At 38.9% G+C, this 17,980-nt stretch overlaps 2 protein-coding genes across 8 annotated transcripts in view; one reads left to right on the forward strand and one right to left on the reverse strand.

Annotated features, from left to right (window-relative positions):
• POLK (DNA polymerase kappa) overlaps positions 1 to 9,289 on the reverse strand; it is a 76,024-nt gene extending 66,735 nt beyond the window's left edge. For 2 of the 6 annotated variants that reach the window (XM_053588474.1, XM_053588437.1), the window contains exon 1: positions 7,559 to 7,729. The gene's annotated coding sequence lies outside the window, so the exon portion shown is untranslated. Of the gene's footprint in view, positions 1 to 6,970; positions 7,201 to 7,558; positions 7,730 to 8,771; positions 8,878 to 9,166 lie in introns of those variants that run through there. The other 4 variants (XM_053588445.1, XM_053588470.1, XM_053588454.1 and 1 more) reach the window with 4 other exon arrangements.
• Positions 8,825 to 17,980, forward strand: part of CERT1 (ceramide transporter 1) — a 144,907-nt gene continuing 135,751 nt past the window's right edge. The window contains exons 1-3 of one of the 2 annotated variants that reach the window (XM_053588496.1): positions 8,825 to 8,925; positions 9,188 to 9,584; positions 14,819 to 14,953. In XM_053588496.1, the coding sequence (XP_053444471.1) occupies positions 8,840 to 8,925; positions 9,188 to 9,584; positions 14,819 to 14,953 (618 nt within the window). In that variant the 5' untranslated portion in view covers positions 8,825 to 8,839. Of the gene's footprint in view, positions 8,926 to 9,063; positions 9,585 to 14,818; positions 14,954 to 17,980 lie in introns of those variants that run through there. The other variant, XM_053588488.1, reaches the window with a different exon arrangement.

A 17,980-nucleotide genomic window follows, 5' to 3' on the forward strand; every position in this document is an offset into this window, starting at 1 on the left:
ACCACAAGACTCCTAGAAGTCATCAAAAAATACAGATGTTTCAGGATATAAAATCAATGTCTACAAGTCAGTAGCCTTTGTGTACACCAATAACAGTCAAGATGAGAAGCTAATTAAGGACACAACTCCCTTCACCATAGTTTCAAAGAAAATGAAATACCTAGGACTATACCTAATGAAGGTGGTGAAGGACCTCTATAAGGAAAATTATGAAATCCTCAGAAAGGAAATAGCAGAGGATATTAACAAATGGAAGAACATACCATGCTCATGGATGGGAAGAATCAACGTTGTTAAAATGTCTATACTTCCCAAAGCAATCTACCTATTCAATGCCATTCCTATCAAAATACCAACATCGTACTTTCAAGATTTGGAAAAAATGATTCTGCATTTTGTATGGAACTGGAAAAACCCCCGTATAGCTAAGGCAGTTCTTAGTAATAAAAATAAAGCTGGGGGCATCAGCATACCAGATTTTAGTCTGTCAAAGCCATAGTGGTCAAGACAGCATGGTACTGGCACAAAAACAGACATAGACACTTGGAATCGAATTGAAAACCAAGAAATGAAACTAACATCTTATAACCACCTAATCTTTGATAAACCAAACAAGAACATACCTTGGGGGAAAGACTCCCTATTCAATAAATGGTGTTGGGAGAACTGGATGTCTACATGTAAAAGACTGAAACTGGACCCACATCTTTCCCCACTCACAAAAATTGATTCAAAATGGATAAAGGACTTAAATTTAAGGCATGAAACAATAAAAATCCTCAAAGAAAGCATAGGAAAAACACTGGAAGATACTGGCCTGGGGAAAGACTTCATGAAGAAGACTGCCATGGCAATTGCAACAACAACAAAAATAAACAAATGGGACTTCATTAAACTGAAAAGCTTCTGTACAGCTAAGGAGACAATAACCAAAGCAAAGAGACAACCTACACAATGGGAAAGGATATTTGCATATTTTCAATCAGACAAAAGCTTGATAACTAGGATCTATAGAGTAGTCAAATTAATCCACATGAAAAAAGCCAACAATCCCTTATATCAATGGGCAAGAGACATGAATAGAACCTTCTCTAAAGATGACAGAGGAATGGCTACCAAACATATGAAAAAATGTTCATCATCTCAATATATTAGAGAAATGCAAATCAAAACAACCCTGAGATATCATCTAACCCCAGTGAGAATGGCCCACATCACAAAATCTCAAAACTGCAGATGCTGGCGTGGATGTGGAGAGAAGGGAACACTTTTACACTGCTGGTGGGACTGCAAACTAGTACAAGCTTCCTGGAAGGAAGTATGGAGAAACCTCAAAGCATTCAAGCTAGACCTCCCATTTTATCCTGCAATCCCATTACCCTGGGCATCTACCCAGAAGGAAAAAAATCCTTTTATCATAAGGATACTTGTACTAGACTGTTTATTGCAGCTCAATTTACAATTGGCAAAATGTGGAAACAGCCTAAATGCCCACCAATCCAGGAATGGATTAACAAGCTGTGGTATATGTATACCATGGAATACTATTCAGCCATTAAAAAAATGGAGACTTTACATCCTTCGTATTAACCTGGATGGACGTGGAAGACATTATTCTTAGTAAAGCATCACAAGAATGGAGAAGCATGAATCCTATGTACTCAATTTTGATATGAGGACAATTAATGACAATTAAGGTTATGGGGGGGAGGAAAAGCAGAAGGAGGGACGGAGGGAGTGGGTGGGGCCTTGGTGTGTGTCACACTTTATGGGGGCAAGACATGATTGCAAGAGGGACTTTACCTAACAATTGCAATCAGTGTAACGTGGCTTATTGTACCCTTCATTGAATCCCCAACAAAAAAAAAAAAAGAACAAACGAAAAGAAAAGAAAATACCTTAAATGAGGATAAACTATATGTTCATAAACTATGTCATGGTAGCAACATGTATGTCATATAAAGTAGTTTTTCAGCTTATTTGACTAAAAAGATGAGGATCTGAAATCACAGTAAAAGTGAAACAATGAAAGGGCTGGAAAAAAAACAGGAAGCAAAACACATTTATAAAATAGCTATTATACTCAAAATACTACCCTGTTTTATGTAGTACGACTTTTATTAATATTAACAAAATTATTTCTCAATGTAACAGGAAAAGAGGTTAAAAGTTAGAAACCCAAAAGCTTGACAAAAGAAAACAGGAGGAAGAAAATGTATACAGGCAAAAAGTAGACACTGATATCATTATTCATCTACTACATACACTATACTTTATACTTTTTAGACTAAAGGGCTTTTTACTGTTACAGTGAAACCTATGAAATACCAAGTATCCCTGACAAGTTTTTATACCACAAAACCACACAGATACAAATAAAAGATAATAGAATTTTCAATTTTATTCAATACTAAGTATGAATATTTCTGCTTGAAACATGCCTGGCTTGGCTCTCCTCTTTAGAACAGGAAACAGTAAAAGGGTAGCCTACACACCCTTTGAAATTCTATTTCTTTTTTTTAAATTTTGTTTTTGAAATTCCATTTCTGAAATACTGTCTTTTTTTTTTTTGCTAAGAGAAGCATAGGTGCACCAAACTTTGTCAGAAGGCCAGTGATTTGGAGAACAGTGAGAGTAGCCTCTCTAAGACTTCTGTTCTTCCATTTCCACAGTTTTATACATGAAAGTTCAATGAAAATCCATGTTAATCTTTATCTTAAACACAATAATCGGCATAACTCATGACTAAAACATTCCAATTCAAAAGTTAATCTCCTAAATTCTCCCGAAATTAGTCAAGATGGGCATCTTTAGGGTGGAAGCTAAATTTATAAAACAATGAGAATGGGAGATAGGAAATAAAGGTTATAGGCCTTAAAACGACCATATCAGCTATGTCATGACTGCCCTAGCCTGGTAGGGGCACACTAAATACAATAATACACAAAGATGCCGATGACTGAAGCTCTTAACCATCCTCTCTGTATAGTTCTGCAGTCCACTGGTCCAGCTTCAGTTCACTGGTTTTCTCGGGGAATTAAGACTTCATGCCGGAGTGATGTAATCCAGCTAACTTGACTGCTGTAGGGGTGGCAAGCAGGATGTCCCAGGGGCCAGTTCACTTTCTTTTCAGTTGTTCATCAGGATGTTCCCTGTAAGTCTTCAGGAGAACCTAATCACTAGCTGGAATGTATGCAGGTTTCATACAACAGAGCAAGGGGCCTCTTTTTAAGCTTCCATCAAGAGATGGAAAAAGTTTTTTTTTTGACTTCTCAAAGGTTTCTTCTATGGATGCTTCCATTTCTTCATTAACACATGGCCTACCAGACCATGGGTTGTCATTGACAGAACCTGTTTCTTTAAATTTTTTTATCCACATGGATATGGAATTCCTGTGTGGTGCTTAAATTGTAATGGTTTCTAAACCTTCTTTGGACAGCAGTGGTAGATTTTAGTTCAACCAACCAAAGAACATAATTTACTTTCTCATCTAGTAAAGTCATGGGTCAACATTGATTCTTTTGGAAGGGGCAGAGATCGGAAGGCTGTAACCTTGTGAGAATGAGAAAGTCGGACTCAATTACAAGGCTGTTTTTATTCACAGCTCATTTCATGACTGGTTTTTGATATTCTGGGCAACTGGAAAAGTTTGTCTACCATTTGAAAGCTTGATAAATCCTTTTAAAATTCAGGAATACATAAGTAAGTACAGTTGGAATTCTTTTAAGTACAGAAATATTTTTATACAATGATTACAATACCAAATGAATGGTTGTGGTTTACTTCATTACTATTAAAAAAATTACAATACAAAAATAAAATAATGCACTTTCTTTATTCCATGAGGAGAATGACAGCTTTTGAGGTCCCCCCCCCCTTACTTAGGGCCTTCCCCAACCTATATTTTCTATTTTATTATTTTATTCTTACTTTTGCAACTTGAATTCATCTGAGATTTGTCTTTGTGTATGGAATGAGGTACAAATTTAAATATATTTTAAAGATGGCCACTTGGCTCAACATTTTATTGAATAGTCTATTTTTACCTTCATACTTCTGTAATATGCAAAATCTCTGCATCTAAGTCTGTTTCTGAACTCTGAACTCCTTTGTTTTTCAGTGATCTATTTTTGTATATTAATGCTAATACCACTTTATACTATTTTCTTTCTTTTTTTCATTTTTGAGATAGTCGTAACTCTGTTGTCCTGGGTAGAGTACGGTGGCTGTCATCATAGTATGTCTCCTAAATGAAGTACAGAAATTTAGAAGATTTACAAATTCAACAAGTCTCTCTTGGCCTTTTCCAATTTAGCCTGAATTATTTGATGCTTTGATCCTTTTTTTCCCTTCCTGTGTCCACTACTAATGTATCACATAAGCTCTCCCATTGTTCTTCTCAGCCCCATTAAAAATCACAGACGTTTCTGTCACTATGGGATTCACACACTGAGTTCAGAGTAAGTGAGCAGACAGTACTGGCTGGTCAAATGACTTTGGATATGTATTTAATAAATGGAGAGGCAGCTTAATACATGACATTATTAGTGTAATTAGTCTCTATTACTATGTATGTCCCAATTGCTATATTGTTATATGCATTCGTAAACTGATATTTGCAAAAGTATATCGAAAAGGATATTGATTTATATGGAATGTGCTGAATACATCTACCTTCATTTCTGACAATGGAAACTCTAGTTTCAGAAATATAAGGGGCTGCTAAAAACTTGAATATAATCATCTTTAGTGACATTATTGTAAAATATCTTTGTAAGTATATTCATAAAAGTAGATGTACTTTCTATACATATGAAGTGAAGTTAGGCATATTGGAATTACTTCCTTATGTACCTTAATGTTTGGTGTTGATGCAAAAAGTGATTGTATTTTACCTGTCTATAGTCAACATCTGGCACACACACATCTAAATAAATGATTTTTTTGTTAGATCTTAACAGACATGTTCACATCCAGTGTAAGCAATCCAACTGACTGAATTATGAATTATGTTCCCCCAAAACTCACATGTTGAAGTTCTAACCATCAATGTGAGTACATTTGGAGACAGGACCTCTAAAGATGTAATTAAGGTTAAATGAGGTTGGGCCCGAATCCAATAGAATTGTGCCCTTATGAGAAGAGGAAGCGATCAGAAAATCTGAGCCTCCCTCAGCCTCAAATGGAGCCAACCAGACACTTAAAAGGGTGCCAACTCTACACTCACCTTACATGATTTATAAGGACTTGGTTAGATCAGAAAGTTAAAGTGCTTGACCAATATTTAATTCCATAAAGATGTTATTTCTTTACAAATTAAATCATTTTCAATCTAAATCCCCACAGAATTTTTCATGCAATTTGACAAGCTGTTCTAAAATTCATCTGGAAGAAGATACACAAAAATAGCCAAATTTTTAAAAATCAGGAGAATTTTGCTATTATGCATGTGAAAAGGGTATAGGCCAGCACAGTGGCTCATGCTTATAATTCTAGCACTCTGGAAGGCAGAGAGGAGGGAGGATCCCTTGAGCTCAGGAGTTCAAGACCAGCCTGAGCAAAGTAAGACCCTGTCTCTACTAGAAATAGAAAAATTATCGGAGCATGGTGGCAGGTGCCTGTAGTCCCAGCTACTTGGGAGGCTGAGGTATAAGGACCAAGTTAACTCCATTTTATTAAAACTAACTTCATCTTGTCCCTCAGCCTTCATTTTGCAGCTGCATACCAAAGGCGTTAGGCAACCTGCTTCCTCCCCCACACCCCCGTCCTTGCCCCATAATCTGTGCCCTTGCACAACGTCTGCTCCGATAGCAACACTCTCCCAGACAGCCAAGGACAAGTACTGCTCAGTCCCCTAGACACCCTATCAGCTTGTCCCAGTGGCTCACCTCACACCCCCTCCCTTTTTTTTCCCTTCTGTACCCTTAAAAACCTCCCTCCTTTTTGAGTTCGGGCTTCTCTGCTCTCCTGCTGTGCCAGGACCAGGAAGCCCAGGCTTGAGCTTGTAAATAAACAACCTCTTGCTTTTGCATCCTTGGGACTTGGTCTCCGGGTGATTTATGTGGGGGTTCCTGCGACATGGGCACAACAAATGCAGGAGGATTGCTTGAGCCCAGAAGTTTGATTGAGCTATGATGACAGCCACTGTACTCTACCCAGGACAACAGATATGGTATTAGCATAAATATACAAAAATAGATCACTGAAAAACAAAGGAGTTCAGAGTTCAGAAACAGACTTAGATGCAGAGATTTTGCATATCATGAAAGTATGAGGGTAAAAATAGACTATTCAATAAAATGTTGAGCTAAGTGGCCACCTTTAAAATATATCTAAATTTGTACCTCATTCCATACACAAAGACAAACCTCAGATGAATTCAAGTTGCAAAAGTAAGAATAAAATAATAAAATAGAAAATATAGGTCATTTATAATAGGGTTGGGGAAGGCCCTAAATAAGGGGGGGAAAAACCCTCAAAGCTATCATTCTCCTCATGGAATAAAGAAAGTGCATTATTTTATTTTTGTATAGTAATTTCTTTCCATCAACAGTAATGCAGTAAACCACAACCATTCATTTGGTATTGTAATCATTATATAAAAATATTTCTGTACTTAAAAATTTTTATCTCATAGACATAAAGAAACAATGTATCAACAATCTTTTTCAAAAAGTTACACTAATATTAATACTAACTACAATGAAGCAAATTCCTACTAAATGGGCCCCTTAATGATCTAAGAATGGGTAATCACAATGACACACAACCAATAAAAGCATTAAAATACAACATTCAATATAAAAACAAACATAGGATGAGTAAATTCCCATCCAGTGGGTACACTACAGGGGTATGATGCCAGCTTCCCAGGTGAAGGACATAACTCCCGAAAGGGTTTCAGTGGTGTGTACACAGTCAAGATCTGGAGAGGTTCAAGCTAAGTTTAATGAAAAGAGAAGAGACCCACCTGGGCAAAGATGACATCTGTACCAAGGGCAGTTGGAGACTTCTTTATACTGGGTGTAGGGGGAGGAAGATTTCACAGCTTGCTGGAATGTTCTGGTGAGTTAGGCTCTTTCCTGTGGAACTCTTGGGGAAGTCTACGGTAGGCCCTTTGTTATAGGAGAGGGGGAGGTAGAGGGAGTGGGGGAGGGTGAGGATGGTGAGGGGCAGGAGGAGGGGAATGGTGAGGGGGAAGGGAAGGAGGAGGAAGAGAAGAAGAAGGAAGGGGAGAAGGGAAGCACTAAGTAGAGGGATTCCTGTGGGGGGTCCGCAACACCTACAACTCAGACTTGAACCATACAAAAGCATACTGTGTAAACTAAAAGCATGTACTCTCATTAATTTTAAATTTCAAAAAATATATACCATACTTCCACGATTCTAAATTGCATTATGAAGTGAATTTCTCAATAATTCACAATCATTTACCTAAGAGTAACTGAAAGACATTTGAAAACTTAGAACTTAAAAAACTCAGATTAGAAAGCCAGGCTGGTGGCTCATGCTGGTAATCATAGCACTCTGGGAGGTTGAGGCTGGTGGATTGCCTTACCTCACAGGTTGGAGACCAGCCTGAGCCAGAGCGAGACCCCCGTCTCTAAGAATAGCCGGGCAATGTGGCGGGTGGCTGTAGTTCTCAGCTACTTGGGAGGCTGAGGCAAGAGAATCGCTTGAGCCCAAGAGTTTGAGGTTGCTGTTGGCTGTGACGCTACCAAGGGGGACGAAGTGAGACTGTCTCAATAAAAAAAAAAAAAAAATTAGGAGTCTACCTATATTAGGTAATGAAAAGCAAAGCAAAACTTAATTCAATATTCTAAAAGTGTACTTTTTAGTAACTTAATAAAGAGGGAAAATATGTTGTGGAATTTTCTCCTTTCTTTTTGGAATGGCAAATATGAAAATTACTGTTGACAATTATCAGGAAATTAACAAGCTATAAAAGTAGGTAAGAAAGAACTAAAGCTACAAAGTCAAAGGTCTCACAATGAAATTCATCCTTATAATGTATACAAAAGACAATTGACAAGATAACACATCTTCTATTGGTCTTTCCACTAATTCAGTTCTAGCTTTAAAACAAAGCTAGCCTCCTATTGCCTAACTAACCCCTTATTATTCAACAAAATTACTGCACGTTGGCCTTTCTTATACCAAAAAGTTTCTATTACACTTTCCCGTCTTCGAGAGGTAGAGAGTTAACCTGGGTCTCAGAAGGATACAACCAAGAGAAAGGCTGGGCTATCATTTGTCATTCTTATTTATTTTAAAATTCTTCTGACGTCATTCATTTTCTGACAAACTCAAAATTACCTTCAGCAAAAAAAAAATTCTAGAAATCCAAAATTGTGAAGTGCGCGCCAGTGAAGAGCAACCGAGGAAATTCCTCCTTAAATGGGGAAAACGTAAAGGGTGAAGTGTAACTTTTAATGAACAAGATAGAGGACCGTCAAAATTTACAGCGGCGATTTAACCAAAAGAAAAACGCCTAGTCCCTAGACAGGTTACAAGCCCCTAGCCCGCGCCGGACACTTTCCCGCCCAGGCCAGCGGCAAGATGCTCCCCGGGTTTCGGAAAGCCGCCGCGGAAGGGAGGCCCACCGTCCACAGTCGGAAGTTATCTCACGTCCGGGGCCGCCAGCCCGGCGGGTTCGTCATAAACACGCTAGACAGAGACCCAGTCAAGGCCGATCACGCAACTGCCAAACGAAGCCCACCACAAATTGCCCATCCCGAAGGCGACAAGCCTTGCCCCAGCGGGACACTCACCATTGCCTCAAGATCGTTACTACAACTCCCAGGAGGCTGCGCGACGAACCAGCAGCGTCCTTCCCAGAATGCAGCGCAGCGGCGTCCTTAGCCCGCCCGCTCCCTGCCCCACTCCGCCTACTTTGCTACCCGTCGTCATCCGGGAGAACCGGAGGTAGGGCGCGGGAGGAGGTCCTAGAGCCTTCGGCGCGTAGCGTCAGACGCCGGGGGCGGGGGAGGGTGACAGGGCGGGGAGTAGGGGGAGAATGGGAGGACGAAGGGGAGGGGACAACCGAAGGGGATGGGGGGGTAAATAGTGGGCCAGGCAGGAAGATGGCGGCGGTAGTGGAGCTGTGAGTGGATCCAGGTCTCTCCGTCTGGATTTTCTCTTCCCTTCTTTCTCTCCCTTTTCTTACCTGTTTGAGATTGGCATCGAGGGGGCTGAGTTCGGGTGGCGGCTCTGGGCGCAACGCAGGGGTCACGGCGACGGCGGCCGCGACTGACGGCTGGAAGGGCAGGCTTCCTTCGCCGCTCGTCCTCCTTCCCCGGGCAGCTCGGTGTCAGGCGCGGCGGCGGCGGCGGCGCAGCGGGCGGACTTCGTCCCTCCTGTTCCCCTCAGCACCCGAGCGGGCGCTCTTGGCTTCACCATCCTCCGACCCTTCACCCCGGGGACTGGGCGCCTCCTCCCGCGCAGCTCAGGGAGTGGGGGCCGGTCTCCTGCTCGGCTGTCGCGCCTCCATGTCGGATAACCAGAGCTGGAACTCGTCGGGCTCGGAGGAGGAGCCGGAGACGGAATCTGGGCCGCCGGTGGAGCGCTGCGGGGTCCTCAGTAAGGTGAGCAACCCACGGAGTCAAGGGCCCTTTGCCCAGACTCACCTGCTGCGAGACAAGCCTCTGAGGGCGTGGGGTGGGGCTGAACGGGAGGCACGGAATGTGCGGGGTGTGGGGCTACGGGTGATCTGGGAGGAAAGGGACACTGTCCTCCCCGCCTGCTCTGTGGCTCGTCAGGAGCAGCCAAGAACTAGGAAAAGCGTGTGTTAACCCAGGACCCACTTTGAGAGGCCAGATGCGCGCCGTGACTTGGGACCCAGGGCGGCAGCTGTCCCGGGTATAGATAGGAATCTGGGTTGGGCAGCAACGGTGACGGAACCACTGGGTATGGGGGCGGTTTATACCCGACCTCTTAAACGAGGTTATGGGAGATGCCAAGCGAGTAGTAGGGTTGGGGGACCCTGCGGACGTGGCTGTTGAGACAGAAGCTGGAGCGACTCGTCTTGGTGCTGAAATCTGAAGCAGTAAACTATGCCAGGTTAGAGGTAGTGAAAAATAGCAATGTGGAGAACTTTTGTACTTTTCCCTTCACCTCTTTCCCTAGCTCAGAAAAGAGCTATTTAATGGGCACATAGTGGGTACAAGAAATACTCATAGGAACTTGGAACATGTCAGAATGGAGTCCACCCTTTAGTCCAGGAAGAAGAGCACTAAGGGGCCCAGGGTAAGGAAGAGACATTTTACCTTTTCTGTGTTGTGTTTTGGTTTTTTAATCTTGTTTAAAATTTTAGCGAAGTAACCATTCATGGGCCTGTAGGTGGGTGATCTTTTAAAATTACATGATGTGTTTTGTTTTTTTTTAAGTTTTTGCTATAAGATCACTCACATACATAGCTTTTTGACTTCTCTTTCTCTCTCCCTTCCTTTTAAACTTTTAGAAATGACTTAACCTAGCAGTTGGAGAGGGGGAGCTGGGGCCAGTCCCTCAAGAAGATGGTCATAAGATGCTAGGTCATGTGCAGCCACTGGCTATTAAGAAATCACCCTACTTCCAGTATTCATACTTTGACAAAATATTTGGACATTATTTGTGGAATTGTTTCATGTTAGGCTTTTATGATATCTTTAGAAAGCTACTGAGAAGGGGTCTAGGAAAGGTGTGTCAGAACCATGGATTACAAGTTTAACTTTTATTTGTATAGCAGAAAAAGTGGGGTGTATTGATACTGTGATCATTCTTGAGATTTCAGTGCAAGGTTTTCAAGAAAGTGAAGGTCTCCAGGGTTTCTTCAGATTAAATGTATTTTATAATTTAGGAATCTGTTGAACACATTGTGTAGTAGGCAATAGTTAGGAAATGAATTCCTTGTTTCCCAGTGATTCTGATAGTGTGATGATTTTATTCATTAGATGAGAACCAGACTGCCATTTTAGTATTGTGGTGTGTTGATTATTTTATTAAACAAATACTTTCGATCTATTGATCACACTTTCTTGTGAGGTGGAAGAGTGGAGTGATGGCAGGAGGCAGAGGGGGAGTCACCAGTACTCTTGAGTATGTACTTGTACACTGAGTAATGTAGACGGTATACTATAGACCTAAAAATGGCAGACTGTCTTCTTGATCTTTAAGTGCATAAAAATGTACTTTTTGACCAATTCTATGCAAGGTGAATAACTTCAGTTTTGACTATCGTTGCATAATGTAGAATGAATATCACTAGATATTTTGGTATTACTCTTCATAGCTGAAGGAAATATCCCTGAAATTTAACTATGTATGGTAATTTATAATGTTTTAGGGAAAGTTTTAATTAAGGATATTCTAGATTGAATAGTATGCTCATACCGAGTGTGGTACACGGTTAAGTTTAAATTATGTATTATATATTTTAAGTCTTTTGTATTCACCTGGTAATTTAAAAAAGAGTTCGAACTTAGCATTTGTTCTTTTCCTTCCATTGAGTAATGTAGATAAGTCCCATCCTAATTAGTTGTGCTTCCTGTTTCTCAAAATTGAGTAGATTTGGACTGAGGGGAGAAATATATATTAGAAATATACCAGGCCAAATGTCTTTTTTTCTATGTGGTGGTATGAAATTGCAGACATACCTATGAAGCTTATTTCTTATAGATTCGCTTCTTAAGAGTACATTGGTTCCAAAAACACTGGATAGGCTAATACTATGTGGGTTATAACAAATAGCTGGACAGATCATGATAAGGAAAAGATTCATGTCTTAGTAGGACTTGAGAGCAACTAAATGTGGGTAAGGTAGATTTCACTGACTTCAGGATATCTTCTGTCCCTGGTAATTTACCTTAACTTCCATTTCTCCACACACCTAACTGTTGCCTGAAATTCTATTCATCTTTAAGACTCCATCTTAAATACTATCCTTTCCATAGAGCTTTTTCTTATTTCACCATTCAAGGTCTCCTTGAATTACTATAGCATTTTGTTTGTATCTTGCTTCCAATTCTTATTCTAAATATATTTTTCACTTGAAATTGTGCTTGCCAGCCTTTTGGCAGCAGAAATATTTTATTCTTCTGCAGCATCCAGCATATTGCCTTGTCTATTTGTTAAATGGGGAGGAGTGAAGGAATGTTGTGAGAGCAAAGGCAAAAAAACCTGCCTTCAAGGTGTTATAATAGCAGCTAATATTTAGAGTAAAAGGTCCTCAGGCTTATGTACTTTTCAGTCCTCTATTAAAAAAAAAGGTGAAATTATGGATACATAATTAGCTCACTCCTATCATTTTGAAAGAGGTCTGTTTTCGCGAGAGATGCTGAAGGTTAAGCTTCATTAGCTATGCATAATTCTTCCTCAAACTGAGAAAATACTGTGTGCCAGGCACTGCTCCACGACTATTTTTGTTTAATCTTAACTCTAAGAGATAAGAGTTTGACAAAGAAAAGACACAAGCAGAATAAGTAACTTGACCACAGTCACACACTTACTAACCTAATGAAGGCAATAATTGTGAATGAGGTTTTAATCTCTGGAGTCTTGGATGTCATTCTAAACAATTTGTATGTCAGGCAGTGGGAAATCTACCATGTAAGTTTTGGAGCTGAACTCAGTGAGATAAATATGTAAGACAGATAAATATGTTTAAGACTATGTAAGGTATAAAAAAGCAAAAGATAGTAGAGATAAGGTGCTTAAGCCTTCTTAGGAATTCAGGAAGCTGATAATTTGGGTAATTGAAAATAGGGGAGAGGAGGCAAATTTAAGAAAGACCAGTAGGATTTGGTGATAGGCTATAAAGATTGAGAAGGAACAGTCAGGTATTGAGTAAGTTCTATGAGTATGCTAGGCATTTTATTTATTTTATTCAGCTGTTTAAACAATAGGCAAAGAAACTGATGCTCACAAAAGTAACTTGTCAAAACTACTTGCACAAGTAGTAAAGTAGTTGGGTCTATTTAATCCTCTATTCGCATTTCTATTCGTATAACCCTGAGCTGAATTTAAGTCTGCATGATTTCAGAAGTAGCAGTACAGCCAAGAAAATAGAAACATGCAAAGTATACATTATAGGAGGTGGTGAATTCAAATTTGTATGCAACTCATTTATTTCAAGTGGGTATCTAATTGATGGTAAGTCATAACAGTTGTAAATAAAGAAATGCTGATTAGAAAGCCTTAGAATGAATTAAATTGTTTGCATGAATGAGCTCTTAGAGAAGGGGCTACAATGATGGGGCTTAGGAGACTGAAAAACCAAACTGATCTCAAACATGCTAAATTAGATAATAGGAAAATAAAGATTTCTCAACGGGTAAAGAACCTGAGCCAATGCAGTATATTTTGATAATCCATTTTAAATTTGTTTTTGGAATTAGGAGATAATTTTTGGAATTGCCTACTTTTTAAAATTGTATATACCTAAAGCCCCAGAGCATAAACAAAAACATGCAAAATTAAGTATTCCTATAGAGGTTACATTTCTGCCTTTGCTAGTTTATTGATTATAATCTTCACTGTGCCCCAAGACTTTAAGCTACACAAACACCATTTGTAATTACCAGAAACAGATAATTCAAGTATATTTTTGAAAACCAGTTTATTTGTATTATTACTCTTGGGTTCAAAAAATATATCTTAAGAAAAACATGGGAAAGGAATTAAATAGTCAGTTCTATAGTGGAAAAATTAAAGTTGATGTAGACTTACACTAAAGATTAAATATCTAGTATTTTTACTTTGATATAGTTTTGACCATCATAAATTTTTATATGGAAATAAAAATAGTTTTGGCTATAACTGGCTGTTATAGTTCTATTGATTTTGAAGCCTTCATGCAGTCCTTGGTGTGGGAGAATAAGAGACTATATAACTGAACACACTTTTCTACTGAATAAGTTAATTATGACAGTGACAAAAACAAGTATTATGATGGCAGTGAGGGAAGGATGAAAGCACACAACAAAGCAGAATTTTTAATTTTCAAATATTAGAAGAAAATTTTGTATTTTGTGTCTTATCTGTTTATTTATAGTATTGTCTAAATTACTGAAAATGAGCCAGGTGCAGTGGCTCATGCCTTTAATCCCAGCACTTTCTAAGGCCAAAATAGGAGGAATGCTTAGGGCCAAGAGTTCGAGAACAGGCTGGGCATCATAGCAAGACCTTATCTCTACAAAAAAAAAAAAAATTTATTTTTAAATTAGCCAGGCATAGTGGCATGTGCTTGTAGTCCCAGCTATGCAGGACGCTAAGGTGGAAGAATCTCACTCTTACTCAGGAGTCTGAGGTTGCAATAAGCTGTGATTGTGCTATTTACTGTTCTCTAGCCTAGGTAAGAGAGAGAGACCTATCTCTTTAAAACAAAACAAAACAATAATGAAAATGATTGCTTACACCTATAATTCTAGCACTCTGGGAGGCCGAGGTGGGTGAATTGCCTGAGCTCAGGAGTGTGACCCCCTCTCTAAAAATGGCCAGGTGTTGTGGTAGGTGCCTATGTAGTCCTAGCTACTTGGGAGGCTGAGGCGGGAAGATCATTTGAGCCCGAGAGTTTGAGGTTGCTGTGAGCTATAACAGCACAGCACTCTACTTAGGGTGACAAAGTAAAACTCTTGTCTCAAAAAAAAAAATGAAAATGATTATACAATGTAGAAAATCTCATCATTTTATTTTTTATAATCATTTTACTGTTTTTGCATATAATTAAGTTAGGAGTTTTCATGTTTTGGTTTTAAAATTAGATTGCTGTTTGAAAATGTTTGGATTTCTAAAATACTTTTATTTTTTATTTTCCTTTTTCGATTACCCTTTCCTTTCCCAGTGGACAAACTACATTCATGGGTGGCAGGATCGTTGGGTAGTTTTGAAAAATAATACTTTGAGTTACTACAAATCTGAAGATGAGACAGAGTATGGCTGCAGGGGATCCATCTGTCTTAGCAAGGCTGTCATCACAGTAAGTTCCTTTTCTTCTTCATCTAACAAATGTTTATTGAGTATCAACTATAAACCAGGAACTGTTCTAGGTACTTGGGATACATGTGTGAACAAGGGCAAGGCCCTTGTCCTTGTAAAACATCATAAGGTTATCTTAGACTGCTTATTACTACATGCTGTTATTTTATATGAACATGCAGTATTTATGTAGTTGGTATATCAAACTAGTTTAAGGGCTTCAGAAAAGAAATGTTAGAAGCTTTCATGTCTGATGAGATTGGAATTGTTACTTGGTAGGTTATTTAAAAAGTTAAAGCAGGAAAATCATAAAAAATACATCTAAAATTTTTAACATAATATGTATATATGTATATTCATTTGTAAACTTTTGACTTCTCTTTGTGGAGTTGAGAGACATTGTTCTTGTGTAAACTATATCCATAATGCATGATCTGCAATTTCTAGTTTTGATTTCTCTAAAGTGCAATAAAAGCTTAAAAGATTCTTTCTAAAATCTCTAAGTGTAGGCTTTCTGGTTTTTCATTGAGTCATTCTACTTAATTTATATATTCAACTTAGTTTACACAGGAACAATTCTGTCTTCTTGCATTTGTAGTCTATAGACTTAAATAATGTTTAAGTTATATAAGGTCTACAACAAGTAAACTGACATAAATAGATTTGAGAAAAAAACAACAAACTTGTTAAGCATGTAACTCAACTGGTAGGATCAGAAGTATCTGATTATACAAAAGTTGCACAGTAGTTAAAAATGGTCAGCATGCCATGGGCAAAAAAATGTTTAAAAAAGTGTTGGCTAAGTCAGTTAAAATTTAAAATTGACCATGTAAAAATAAAAATAATTATGGATTTTACTGATTCAAAGAAAATTCACATTTTCTTATGATAGAATTTATATTATTTATAAATGTAAAAGGTATACTTACATTTCTGTTAATATCTAAGTCTGATCCTCTGTGCCCTTAGCTCAGTGAGCAGGGCCCCAGCCACATACACCAAGGCTGGTGGGTTCGAGCCCAGCCTGGGCCTGCTAAATAACAATGACAACTGCAACCGAAAAATAGCTGGGCATTGTAGTGAGTGCCTGTAGTCCCAGTTACTCAGGAAGCTGAGGCAAGAGAATGGCTTAGGCCTAAAGAATTTGAGGTTGCTGTGAGCTGTGACTCCACTCTACCAAGGGCAACATAGTAAGACTCTGCCTCCAAAAAAAAAAAAACTAAGTCTGATTTACATGTGTTTGTTAGTATTTAAGAAAAACCTCACATTTTAATGTCCTTTTTTCACATATTTTGCCCTTCTTATATATTCAAAGTTTAAAAACAAATTTGTTGAATATCAAGTTGGAAAAGCAGAGGAGTTTGTCTCCATTCTTAGAGATAATTTTAAAGAAATATTTTGAACATAAAGGTTTAGTATTTATTTTGACCGGTATATGATATGTTATAGTATATTTTGAAATTGTATATAGTTTAACATTTTGGGTGTCTTATTTCTTTTTTAAGATAGAACATTACTCATGTCACAGTACAGAGCAGGGAATTTTTAATTCTTGAAATGTCTCTCCTTTTGCATATTATCAGGTGATTATATGCTTGACTTATAATTGCAGTGCTTGACTCTTGGAAGTAATACGTTGATGACTGATGTGAAAATGGGAGGGATGAAATTTTATCTCTATTCTTTCCTGAGTAGTTGTATTCCTAGCATATCATGTTAGTTTCTATAGATTTAAATATAGTTAATTACTCTTTCTTGAATTATGAACTAAAATAATCGTGCATGGCTTATTTGAAGAAAGAAAAAATTTAGTAAGTGATTATATTGCATCTGCTCAGGAAAAAATTTAATAAGTAATTATATTGCATCTGCTAACAAATAGTTTTTGTTAGCTGTATTTGCTTGCAGAACTTTCACTGTGGTATGTAGTCAAAGAACTGGGTAGGAAAGAGAAACAATATGAATATTTTGGAGGAGAGATTTGGCAGTGACCAGAAGTATTAACTGGAACAGCTTAAAAAAATGAATAAGGCTGGGCGGCGCCTGTGGCTCAGTGAGTAGGGCGCCGGCCCCATATGCCGAGGGTGGCAGGTTCGGACCCAGCCCCGGCCAAACTGCAACAGAAAAATAGCCGGGCGTTGTGGCGGGCGCCTGTAGTCCCAGCTGCTCGGGAGGCTGAGGCAAGAGAATCGCATAAGCCCAAGAGTTAGAGGTTGCTGTGAGCCGTGTGACGCCACGGCACTCTACCCGAGGGCGGTACAGTGAGACTCTGTCTCCACAAAAAAAAAAAAAAAAAAAAAATGAATAAGGCTGCAGAATTTGAGTGGTAGTCTTAGATACAATGAAACAGATGATAGGGAGAAACACAAGCATTTCTATTACTAAACTTATTCAACTTTCAGTCTATTTCTTGCTCTTTGTGTTATACATTTCCTATTGTATGTTTCAAGGAAATTACAAAATAGATCTCATTTTAGTGAACTCATAATGAAGGTTACAAATAGAATATGTACTTTAGGCTGGGCACAGTGGCTTATGCCTATAATCCTAGCACTTCCGGAGGCCAAGATGGGAACATTGAGCTTAGGAGTTTAAAATCAACCTGAATGAGAGTGACACCTCATGCCTACTAAAAACAGAAAAACTTAGGCTTGCCGCCCGTAGCTCAGGGAGTAGGGTGCTGGCCACATACACCAAGGCTGGCGGGTTTGAGCCCGGCCTGGGCCTGCTAAACAATGACAATTGCAACCAAAAAATAGCCAGGCGTTGTGGTGGGCGCTTGTAGTTCCAGCTACTTGGGAGGCTGAGGCAAGAGAATCACTTAAGCTCAAGAGTTTGAGGTTGCTGTGAGTTGTGATTCCATGGCACTCTACCAAGGATGACATAATGAAACTGTCTTTAAAAAAAAAAAAAAAAACCCAGAAAATATTAGTTAGGCATGGTGGTGCATTTCCCAGCTACTTGGGAGGCTAAGGCAGGAGTTTGACCCAGGAGTTGGAGGTTGCAGTGAGTTATAATGATGCCATTG

Source organism: Nycticebus coucang, chromosome 1 (assembly GCF_027406575.1).
Source record: "Nycticebus coucang isolate mNycCou1 chromosome 1, mNycCou1.pri, whole genome shotgun sequence".
NCBI classification, from domain to species: Eukaryota; Metazoa; Chordata; class Mammalia; order Primates; family Lorisidae; genus Nycticebus; species Nycticebus coucang.